The 12,199-nt window shown below is 39.1% G+C and overlaps 1 protein-coding gene across 3 annotated transcripts; it reads right to left on the reverse strand.

Annotated features, from left to right (window-relative positions):
- Positions 1-6: 6 nt before the first annotated feature.
- LOC109955203 (heterogeneous nuclear ribonucleoprotein Q) lies at positions 7-7,141 on the reverse strand. 3 transcript variants are annotated; one of them, XM_020591129.1, is made up of 12 exons: positions 6,949-7,141; positions 5,058-5,217; positions 3,987-4,105; positions 3,620-3,727; positions 3,284-3,397; positions 2,813-2,989; positions 2,413-2,548; positions 1,699-1,904; positions 1,402-1,551; positions 1,191-1,312; positions 767-1,092; positions 7-178 (listed from the first exon to the last, which is right to left on the reverse strand). In XM_020591129.1, the coding sequence occupies exons 2-12, from the start codon at positions 5,203-5,205 to the stop codon at positions 150-152; spliced, it is 1,635 nt and encodes a 544-aa protein (XP_020446785.1). In that variant the 5' UTR covers positions 5,206-5,217; positions 6,949-7,141; the 3' UTR covers positions 7-149. The 3 variants fall into 3 exon arrangements, with proteins under 3 accessions (XP_020446785.1, XP_020446786.1, XP_020446787.1); XM_020591130.1 differs by having other exon boundaries at positions 7,055-7,112; XM_020591131.1 differs by lacking the exon at positions 5,058-5,217.
- Positions 7,142-12,199: the final 5,058 nt, after the last annotated feature.

The raw sequence follows: 12,199 nt of genomic DNA on the forward strand, positions 1-12,199 counted from the left end.
AGTTTCATTAAGAATTAAAAGGGGGAAAATGGGAGATGGAGAGATGCTTCTTCTGTAAGGCTGGAATATCACTGGACCATTTGTCATGCTTTTCATTTCATTGCAGCTTATGGTGTAACCCAACACAAGTCAGTATCCACTGTGACAGGTCAGGACCGCCCTCGGCCCCGTTTCCCTGCTGCATCAATGAGAAGAAACATAAAATTAGCACAAGAACCCCACGTTGCCCACGTTCCCCAGCCACCAAGTATATCAAGAGATTAATGAAATTTCAACATGCAAACTGAGGCTGGGGCTTTGCCATATAAGTGGGACTCAGTTAACCTCCTTAAAACATAGTATGCTGTGAATGACCTTTGTTCTCTGACTGGCTGTTCTGAAAGATAAAACTTGTCAGGTATTAGGCCAATCAATACATGTTTAAGGTCATCCTTAACTGTGTCTCCAATAACAGCTGTTTTCATTTTCTAATGTATGGCAGTCCTCCCAGCATTGCTTTAATAAGTGACCCACTGATAGCAAATATGCCGACATCAAAACCGAGCTCAGTACTTCTTTTTCCTATGATATTCAGGATTACTAAAAAGACATGACTCAAAAACATTTTTAATAACCAAAACTCGGCCATGTTCCAAGTTCTTTTTTTTTTCCACTAATCAACAGCAGTTGTCTCCACAGCAAAGTCAAGCACCATCAGTCCCCTTTGTGATCAATTTGGTTTTACCCACTTTGAAACCTACAATAGCGTAATGAAAATCTCATCTACCTCTGCTTGTTCCAGGGACTCCTCGCTGGGAGAAGCCCAGCCGGCCCCTCGGTGTGACAGCACCACGGCCCCTGGTCTGACTGGCACCGCCGCGGACCACTCCCCTCACCCCTCGTCCTCTCCCAGACCCCTGGAAGTCCTCGTAGCCGTAGTACGGGTCATCGTATCCACCCCGGTAGTTGTGGTAATCATATCCATAGTAATCATAATAGTCTTCATAGCCATAATAATCAGGAGTGTAAGAATAACCTCCCCGCCCACCTCGTCCTCTGCCTCTTGTAGGTGGCGGCATGTGGGGAGGCCCATAGTAATAGTACTCATCATACCTGGAAGAGGATACATAGCATCCACATAAACATGGTATTCTACTTTATATCCAAACATCAATTTGAAAACTGCATGCCTGTGCATTGCTCCCTTTTACATTTGTGTTTTAGCTGCTTGTCTCTGAGCTTTGCGCTCCTTCCTCTTCTGGTCAGGAGGTTTGGCAAAGACTATTTCAATGTGCTCTCCTTCAAGGTCTTTGCCATTGAGATCAGCCAAAGCCTGTAAAAATGATTACGATAACATACTCACTGCAATGCCAACAAATTTACAGAGTTCAAAGACAAAGGGTTTTGATTTTTCATCTGTACCTTCACAGCACCATCTCTTTCCTCAAAGTGGATGAACGCATAGTCTTTCAATTTTTTCACCCGCTCCAACTTCCCAAACTGACTAAAGGTCTTTTCAAGCATCTCCTCTGTGACAGTGCTTGCCAAGTTCCTCACAAACAGCACCTTGACCTGGGGGATGGACACAAACAAACAAAAAAAATGTTTTTTTTTTTTTATTATTGAGGCAAAGGCAACAAATGCGGCTGCAGGAGACCATCATGGAAAACTAATTTTGGCTGCATATACACTTAACTCCATATTACCAATGAGCCTTACCTTAGCCATGACCTCTGGGTCTGGGTCTTCTATGGGATCAGCCCACTCCACGGTGACAACGTTTCCCCACACCTTCACCTTGCCACTCATGAGGCGACGGCGGGCCTGAGCTGCTGTCTTGTGGTCTTCATACTCCAGGAAGCAAAACCCTCGATTCTTCTTCTTGTCATCTGGCTGGTGGTACAAGATGACATCATTTAGACCCTCTGTAGAACAGAAAAGGGAGAGAGGTAGAGAAAAAGCAGCTGGTGTTTAAGCAACTCTGGTCACTACAAATCTCATGTACATCAGTGACCTACCAACAAGTGACATCAAATCTTCCATTAGAAGCAACCACTAACAGGAGTAAAATAAATAATTCTACCATTCAAAAGCTTAATATAAAATTATTCATTGTAAAAATAGCTTAATTTTAATAAGATGCTGTACAGAGAAGACTTTGCAATGATATATTAAAAGTAAAAGTGCTTGGAATTAAAAAAATAAAAATAAAAAGCATTTAACTACTTTTAGTGTCCAGTCAGATCTTAGCGGTAAGCCATCATAGCAATGTGAATTACTCCAGCATTGTACTTTACTTTGATCATCATTTGGACACAATGATTCTTGCATTAAAAGTCCTCATTCGCAGAATGACTGATCTAATCAAAATTATAGGGTTGAAGCTGTTAAATATTATACAGAATGAGAAATCAAACAATGGTGCTGACTCACCTGTGACTTTTGCAAACTCTTCAACAATCTGCTCTTTTGTTTTACTCTTGGGGATGGAGCCAACAAACAGTCTATTATTGGCCACAGAGATGCACACGCCAATGTGCTTACCCGGTCGAATTTCATTGTTGTTGCACTGCAGAAGGATGGAGGACAGTGTAAGTAAGAAGTGACAAAAAAAAGTGTACAGGATGGAGCCTACACCAACTTGATGTGGTTTGCCATTTCATTTCATTATATTAGCAGACTTATTTCACACACCTCCAAGTGCTTTAAATACTATTAGGACATTGTATGCTATGTACGCTTACTTTGCTCTGTCGATTCAATTATACTGGTGTTTTGTCTGACAACTCCATCAAACCCCCTTCAAGTCATAACTGCAGTAGAACAGACATACCAATTTGACAGCCTGCTGTGCAGCTTCTTTAGTACAGAAGGTGACAAACGCATAGCCTCTGTTCAGGCCACTGAGAGGATCCATCATCAAGCGCAAGTCCCAGATGGGGCCAGCTTTCTCAAACAGTGGAACCAGTTCATCCTCAAAAAGGTCTCTGGGGATTTTTCCTACAAATATCTGCCAGGTTGAGAGGAAAGATAACAGTGTGTGAGTGCAACTCCTTAATTTGAAATGTAGAGTCAAGGCGAGATAGACAGCATTTAGGTAAAAAGGTATCCTGTCAGCTCTTAGCAGTAAACTATCAGTATAACTAGTGTTTGTACAAAAAATGTTTGTCTCTCATCATTTGGACGCCATATGACACCTGAATGCAGCTGGCCCAACACTTAAAACAACCAAGTAAATAAGTGTGCCATTCTTGCACTGTAATGCCCAGTAAACAGTGTTATTTTATGGTGGCAGGTGTCGTACCTCTGTACCAATGGTGGGCTGTGCCCCTGAGTGGGCTGACTCCGGTGGGGGGCCGCCATACTTCCTCTGGCCTGTTGTCACATCAAGTGTGTAGCCAGTCCTGTCCAGCAAAGCCTGATGTCGATAAAAACAATGTCAGGTTAAAAGGATATCATTTAATCAAGTCAAGAATGTGTCTTGTATTCGAACTGCATCTTCACTACAGAAACAAGACTTATTTTGGCACCCGAAAAGCAACGCATTAGTACTCACACACAGAAAAAGCCACAAAAAAAAAAAAAAAAAAAAAAATAATCTATTTTAATCTAACTTTTTTGTATGGTTATCAAATCTCACTTTGATTTTAGTTTCATCTGGTCCTTTATTGGTGTCTGAAACTTTGGTCCCTTGTTTCCCTCTTTGTCTGTATGTCTTCATCACGCCACAAAGAAAGGCACTTTTGTTCTGGAAAACAACAACAATTACTCATTATCAAAATTTTAAAAATGTCATCATTAAGACAAGTTCTGATTATTTATTCTGCAAAAAAAAGTGTTACACAAGACAGCAAATGTGCATCTCAGTGACATGACAACTAAAGCTACTGTGCAATCAAAATTCATATACATTACACTGTTTTACAACACACTGAGCACAATCATCCACCTTGCATGAAGACATCAAAAATGAACAGAAAAATATGCCAACAGTGACACATACAGACCTGAACATGTGAGAGGTCGCTGTCCTTGAACTGCAAAAGGACTTGCAGAGCACCTTCCTCGTTGAATTCTTTCAGAGCCTCAATCGCTCGATCATCTAAGTCACTGTGTGACACCAAACCTGGAGGAAGGGGGACAATGCAGAGAGAGAAATGATGAGCTACTGACAAAGAGTTTTCATATCTACCTTGTCATTTAAGCACAGAAAGGACAGTTCAATTAAAAGGATCAAAGAAAATTTACATGTAAATGATCTTGCATAACAAATCTTTTGTGTAATGGATAAATAATGATTACTACAATTAAGAGTGGAGAGGAACCAGTCTAATCTTATGAAGGTGTATTCAGTATTAAGACTGTACTTCACTCTACAACCATCATGTTTTTGCAGAACTAATCACAACAGATGTAACGGTGCAACTCGATATGCCATTGCCTCGCTATGTTCTGGCTGGGAGTTTCTAATGAGCCGGTCTGCATTCTCCTCTATGAAGGGGCCATCACCTGTCCCAGACAGCCACACACCAGACAGCTGCCGCCATTGTTTATGCCTCCGTCCCATCTGGCTATAAAGTCCAGATCAGTACTTTTCTCAAGCTAACTGACCAAGCAAGTCCTAAAATGACCCTGAAAATACTGTCACTGTAGTTCACCCCCATCCAAACTTCTAGAGATCTGACAAAAGCAACAAATATCTAAGCTGTAGCTGACATGTTTACACCTATTCATCCCTTACCAATAACTTTACTGAATGTGAATAACTGTCATAGAAATGAATGGGACAGTGGACAGTCTCACTCCCAGGGAGAGGACAATTCATTCGCCTTGACCCCAGTGATCATGCAACCACGTTGGGAATGCAAATGCTGCAATCATTTACACATTCTCACAACAGTAATGTGTAATTTAACATTCTGTAGCACTGCAGTACCCATTTTGGTAGGACACCACAAAAAGTTGCTTCAGGATCCCAATTCCCCCATTCAAAAAGGTGATGACAGTACATGCAAGAAATTGATAAACATAAAAATTTGCATATTTGAATATGCAAGTATATATTCATTGTGCCTTACCTGCTATGTAAATTTCATCTAGTTTTTCAGCAACTTTCTGTGGTAAACCAGCTTCTAATAAAGTCTGGAAGTGCTCAGAATGGGTAATTGCAGCAGAGGTGTCCATTGGTTCTTCTGGACCATTTCCATTAATATGTTCTGTGGCCATGTCTCCAGAAATCTGTGCAAATGCAATGAGCCAAATTAATCCTGGGCCAAGGGCAAGACTTGGGATTTGTTCTGGAGAGTGCAAAGTCTCAAACATGTCAAGCAAATCATTAAACAAAAATCATTATTCAACACAACTCATCAATAAATTATCAGTCAACAAGCAATGCTGCTGTGTGCAAAACAAGTTATTGTAGTTAGGTGGTGCTTTACAGTCTGGAGACTTTTCACTATCCTGAGATAAAACTTGTAGCTCTCAGCTTGCATGAGGTAGAAGCCCAGAAACATGTACATAAGATAGTTGACACACTGTGCACAAAACAAACATTGCACATACCACCCCCAGAGAAAAATCAGTTAAAAGACATCCTGCATCTATACAGTGCAAGTCTTGGGTTTGTATCTGTCTGTCACACTTTTCACACTGGTTTGTTCTAAGTTAAGCAGTCTGTGCATATGGAGCTAAATTCACTTACTAACTTCCCTCTCTCAGCCCTCTTGGTTGCTACTAGTGCACAAGCCTCGACTGCTTTGGTCCCTAAATTACACGTTAGCTTACCTTCTCACTGCTGACTTCAGCACAGGCTACACAGTTGATACACGTGTTCCATCAGAGCTAGGGACCTAGTTTCCGGTGGCTGACCAGTGAGCAAGTATGCACCCTTATGCATTTTGCTCTGACACTAATGTATACTCCAGTCATAACCTTAATGACCGACCCTACCACTAGTTCCCATTTGTTTGTATTGGTAGACACTATTGTTAGACTTAACGTTACTTCTGCAAGGCAGTAATCTAACTGCCCTCGATTCACGTTACTGTTTGAGGCTACACTGTACTCAACAAAACAAATTTTTTTGGCCTAAAGTTAACGTAGCTAACATTATCTTAAAGATGTCATGCAACCGATACCTTGTAGTCCCTGCTAATCTATCTCATATTGGTAAGCACGTGCTTTCTCTGTAGTTAAAAACATTTCTGCAACGTTAAAAGTACCCGTAATGCACGAGTGCAGAACGGCCTTGATTTTTGCTTAATTTATCTAACGTTGGCAAATTGCAGGAAATGAGCTATTTTAATCCGAGATCTGTGATAGCGTTAACGTTAGATTTAGCGGGGAGGGACTCCACACGTTGAGGCTAATAGCTAGCTAGCGGGCTAGTTTCCGCAGCTAACTTTGAGCAATCAAGCTAAATATGGACCTTCATTAGGATAATAACATAACGTGCCGGTGTGCATTTTGTATGTATACATCTCCATTTAGTATTTTGGCAGGCAAGGAGAAAGACGTTAATACAGTAATAATGCAGGATTGCAAACTCTTGCTAAGATAACTAGCTTTTGCCAGGTAGCTGCTTTTAGCATACAATGACAATGAGCATGTCAATACAATGATCTGTCAAAATAGGCTAGCTTAAGATAGCATGCTAATTCGAACGGAATTTCAGTGAGGCCATTGTCACAACGTCATTTTTCGGTCCGGACTTAACCAAGTGACAAAGTGCGGCTTTCAATTTTAACTAGATTCAATGAGGCCTTGAAAGCTAAATGTCTAGCCTTCTAGATGCGTGGTTTGTCAACGTGCCGCCACATAGGAAGAGTCCATTTTCAAAAAGCCGGTCTTGAGAACTCATTCCCAACCATAACCAGTTTCCACATTGTTTGAAACAGCACCGCACTATTCAGGCTTTTTAGCAATCCATTAAGCAACAATCACACGACCAATTACCAGCATTCGCCCTACCTGTCGCTGGCTCACCAACGTGTATGAAGTTGTTTACTTAGGAAGATAAATGTGATATTTAAAGGACAGAAAAAGTGTAAAACTCCCGGCACTGATCCGGCCTCACTCATTCACTCTTGATGATGTAAAATGGCTGCCACGTTCACGCCTCGAGTTTTGTCTCGTCGATGGGGTTTCTTGGACAGCCCTGCACGGGCTTGCCTTGTATGCATTTTACAGTAGAGCAGCCAGTACAATCATTAGAACAGCTGGTTATCCACAGCAGCCAGCATTATCATTAACAATGACTAATTTCACATCAGTGCTGTTTATTTGACGACTACAAGTGTTGGCTAATATAACAGCTAAACGCTTTGCTGCAGAAATCAAAGGTTCAGACTAAAAACAAATTGAAAATAAATACAAAAGTAATGAACAATGAAATAAAACAAAGGGTTATAACAGTGACCTCAATTATTATTAATAATTTACTAATAACCTACTGCCACCACCACCAATATATTATTGTTATTATTATTATTATTATTCAGTATTCAGCATTCCAAATGTCAATCCAAATGTAAGTACTTATGTGATCATGTTGGCCTGTACTTGTATAGTATAGCAAGGGGTCACAGTGTCACAGATATGGTGGAAACACAGGTTTTTGTCCATGTTTTATTAGTTTATTTAAGAATAAAACTGAGTTATAACATTGGTTCCTTGAGAATTCTATTTGATTTGCATAAATTATTCCATTGCAAATTTGTGCTAGCCAGACACACAAATGTGTGCTTTGTGGTGCACCACTGAAGTTGAAATGTAATTAACAGGTTATCCACAAATAATAAATCTAAAATCTACCCTGTTTTATTTATATTTGAATGAAAAATCGCATGCATTTATGTTTGACATGCAAATCTTTTATTATTATAGATGTTATAAGGTCACATTTACTGGGATTCACATGAGCCATGCATTTGTATTGTTATCTACATATGAAAACATCTTTTGATGCTAACTAAAACTTTAGCTTTTGATAGGGGGCCAAAATATTTTTGTTGGAGAGCAGCAAGGCTATACCACTGGTAAACAAAATGCAATACATCGTTTGACTGGAAGTAGTGAGGTATGTCCTGCTTTCCACCACACTGTGTCACTCTTTTCATGCATTTCACACTCATCTGCTTCATGAACAAAATACCAAGAGTTATGTTATACAGAATTACATGGTATTTTTGCTAACTTTATAAGAAATATTCTTTGCAACATTTTCATAGGAAAGAAAAGTTGTATTTGTCATCATGCGTGCATTACAAAAAAAAATACTTGTGATTGTTGCAGAAATATTGTTTGCTCTTAGTATCTTTTGACAGGTTGTCATTTGCAAAACTGCAAGTAAAACACTGGTTAAAACACTCTTTAAATCATCAACTTTAAAAGTTTAAACCGCAGTTTCTGGATTCACATACATGATGGCTCTCTGTCTCTGCCTGCTCCTTGTTTGTTTTCTGGCCCAGGAACCAATGTGCAGAGTAAGAAAAGACATGAGGAAACAGCCTACTCTGGGCCTCAGCCTATGTACTTTAAGTGGCTTCATCTCTAACCTCACTCTCTTCTGTTCCTCCCTGGTCTTCGCTACCATTTGGGTTAAACTTTTGTGTTTTGCTTGCACAACACTCTGCATTCATCCATAAATGTATTAAATTTACATTCAAATTAAATTGTTTAACCTTTGAATTTCCCTTTTGGTCACTGACTTTAGGCCAATTTATGACATACGTATATTCGAACAGTAACTAGTACATGACTTACATAAGTAATTATCAATTGAATAGTGATTGTGTCAAAGTCGATCCTTGACAAAGTGCAAAGTGCAAATCCTTTGCGGTGTAAACACATTGCAGTGATTGGGACTGGGTTATCTGCCATCTTCATTCCAGCAAGACCAAATTATGGGCTTCATGTTTGGCTCATGGCTGAAGTAATAGAATTTTAGCATGTCACTTAGACTCCAACAGCTCTCACAGATATAGCACATTCATAGATGGATGAGGAAAGCTGGCTGAAATGCCTTATGCAGATGTGGAGGAAAAGAGCAGCCCCGGGGTCTCTAACCAGTTGGACGTGCCAGGAAGACCTCCAAAGGGAGGCGCCCTGGAGGCATCCTGATAAGATGCCCAAACCACCTCAACAGTTGAGGTCGTTCCCTTCTCCATTCTATTTTTATATGCCACCATCATGTCATTAACTTTGTGTGTTCTCTCTCTCCCTTTACCTTTCTGCAGGTAGCCCTGGCTCTGTAGCTTTATGTTTCTGATGAGCAGCCACCAAACACATCAACCTGCCCAGTATTTGTTTGTTTGTTGTTTGTCTTGTTGCTTTTCTTTTCTTTTCTCTCTCCTCTATCCACTCACCCCAACCAGTCGAGACAGAAGGCCACCCACCAAGAGCCGGGGTCTGTTGGAGGTTTCTTCCTCCCCACTGTTGCCAAGTGCTTGCTCAAGGGGGATTTGTTGGATTTTTCTTTTAAGCTAGACTAAATATTGCATTTAATATCAAAGTAATTTTGTGGTAGGTTTTTGTTTTTTGTTGTTTATATTTAATGTGCGTGAGAACATTATGGCTTTATGTTTATTTTTAGTGATATACAATAACTACCACTGTAAAACAGCCTTTAATGACCAGCAGAACCACTATTTACCTGCACTAGCACACACTCTTAAATGAGATTAGGGCTGTAATTGTTCTTGTATTACAGATCTGTCACACCACCATATGGAGACAGTATTTTTGTCCTCTTATCGATCTAAGCAAACCATCTGGCTCCTGAACAACAGCTTCAATTTGTAATATTCCTTTTTGTTCTTTTTTATCCAGCCTTCTCATTCTTATGTCTAAATTTAAGATTCTGAATTAATATTTGCAAGTTCTGACATTACTTATAGACATTATTGCAGTTCTGTCCCAAAATCAGTATTGTGATGTGCCTTCCATGTGTTGCTGTGCTTCAGTAAATTGAAACTCTTTCATTTAATGAATATTTTCAGCCAAACCTGAGCTTGAATGAGCCTTGAATATGCCTGGACTGGACAAGTTCCATATTCATTTCCAGTCATCATTCTTGGCTATCTCTTTGCTCTCAGGCGTCACCGGTTGTTTCGTGGCCTTCTTGGTGATGTCATCCAGACCACCTTGGCTTTCAACTGTGCAGCTCCTGGCTGAATATAAACATGATCTGCTGACCCTACTGTGCCTGTCTTCTGTAGCAACACTGATCGTGCTGACACCAGAGCCCCTGAGAATGTATCTGACCTGTGTTTCTTTGAGCGTGACCATGTAGACTACACAATTTACTCCACACCTGGGGCTTTCTACATCCCTGTGGTCCTCGTCCTCGTCCAGGCGGATCAATACAAGGAGAAAGTCTAGAAAACAGGCAGGATCAAGAAAATAAATCACAAGTCTGCTCCTACTAATTATGAGTAATCTTAACCTCTATTGCTAGTGTATCTGCAGAAATTAAGAAATACAATGCTTTGTTTTTGAAATTCGAAGGGCAGGTTATTGAAAAAGACTCTGCCGGTTAACTTTATTTGACAGTGAACTGCTGTTGCTTTAATGTACAACATCCTTTCTTTCAGGTATCTTACACATCTCCAGTATCTTCTCATCTGATTCAGACACACAAACTCACTCAGACAAATAAACATGATAGGATGTTTAAAAAGCTGTCACAATTTAAAAGGTTAAATGTCACAAATTTATACCAGCTAATGCCTGAAATTATATTTTTATGTATACAAAAGTTGTTTTCAGCGAACTTAAATAGGCCTATGTATTCAAACAATGCAAACCAAAAATAAATATTAATCCTAGCTGGAATAACAATTAGTACAACCTATTATGAGGTTATCATGAGTTTTAATAATTTTGGAAAGAGGGTTACAAATACTACAATTTAAGACAAGAACAGCATTTAAACATCCTCCACACTTATTGAATTACAGGTATTAGGGCAAGGATTTGTTACCAGCACAACTAAGGACACAGGACATTAGTACTAAGGTAAACACATAGGTGAAATACAAAGTAAATTCATATTCATCCTTGACATTTCAAATGTTGGGATCAAGCAGATGGATATCAAGTATCTCTCCACTTATTCGTAACCTCTTCCATGCACCCTTCTTCCACATTTGAAGGACCCATTGCACTGAAACACTGAATTATGCCTCAGCTTTCAGTGTAATGTAATATTATGGATAAAAATACAGCTTAAAAATGGTGTATTTATTTGATAAACGTTTTTATTTTCAAAGCTGGCATGCAGCATTCCAGTAATCCAGTGTGCTGAACTGGTCTGATCCTGGGAATAAATACATATTTTACAAGACAGTAGTTACAATAATTTATGTATAGTGTCCAGTATTACACTACAGATATAAACTGATGTAGGATTGCAAATAACAATTACAGTTATTATTGATTAGTCTGCAAATTATTTGTCCAATTATATGTTTGTCAAAAAGGGGGGAGGGCAAATTATTGTCAAAAATGTTCAATCAGGCTAATTGATTATGTAACCAATTGTTTTAGTGCTGGTCTCATTTTGATATCAATCTTTCTAATAAATTGAGGTTACTAAAGATGTTTATTGAGGAAGCAGCCACTTTCACAAGTAGTGCATATTCCTCTGAAAATCAATGCAATTTTTTAAAATTACTCTTATTTAATTAGATCTTACACATTGACTTGGTTGAAACAAAGGAGGGTTGTTTGAAAATGGAGGGAAATGTAGATCTTATGCTATATGCTATAGTCTTATACTAACTGTTAAATATTAAATATGATTTTAAAAAATAATGTAAAAACTTAGCATGCTATTCTTTTGGAGACTGAGTAGATTCAACTAGTATTTCAATAACCCCCTATAATGATTCCATGTAACAATTCTGCTGTAATCTTAGATTTTTATGATTTAATTAATTCAGAAACATAATGATAATGCTATCAAAAACATAAATAAAATCTACCCCTGTCCATGGGTGGCACATGGCAAAAAAACTGTCCAATCAAGACACTCTAAGTGGATACTAGATAATAAAATACCTTTAATAGAAATGGGCTAACACATTAAAACATACACCAATGCATATCAGCCCACTTGCCTTCCTCAGGATGTCTGATTAAAATGATTTTGTCACGATTCTAATCCTCTCATGCCACTGATAGAGTAACATCCTGCTTGTACAAATGTTCAACTGCAGTT

The sequence above is a fragment of the Monopterus albus genome, unplaced genomic scaffold (genome assembly GCF_001952655.1).
Source record: "Monopterus albus unplaced genomic scaffold, M_albus_1.0 scaffold13.1, whole genome shotgun sequence".
Lineage (NCBI taxonomy): Eukaryota > Metazoa > Chordata > Actinopteri > Synbranchiformes > Synbranchidae > Monopterus > Monopterus albus.

Bases quoted from the DNA above. Each gene is read 5' to 3' on its own strand.
- LOC109955203 (XM_020591129.1), bottom strand. From the start codon at position 5,205: ATGGCCACAGAACATATTAATGGAAATGGTCCAGAAGAACCAATGGAC. The intron at 2,990-3,283 runs GTACGACACCTG...TCAACCTGGCAG, and splicing joins AGCCCACCATTGGTACAGAG to ATATTTGTAGGAAAAATCCC. The intron at 1,552-1,698 runs GTAAGGCTCATT...TCCATCCCCCAG, and splicing joins ACCCAGAGGTCATGGCTAAG to GTCAAGGTGCTGTTTGTGAG.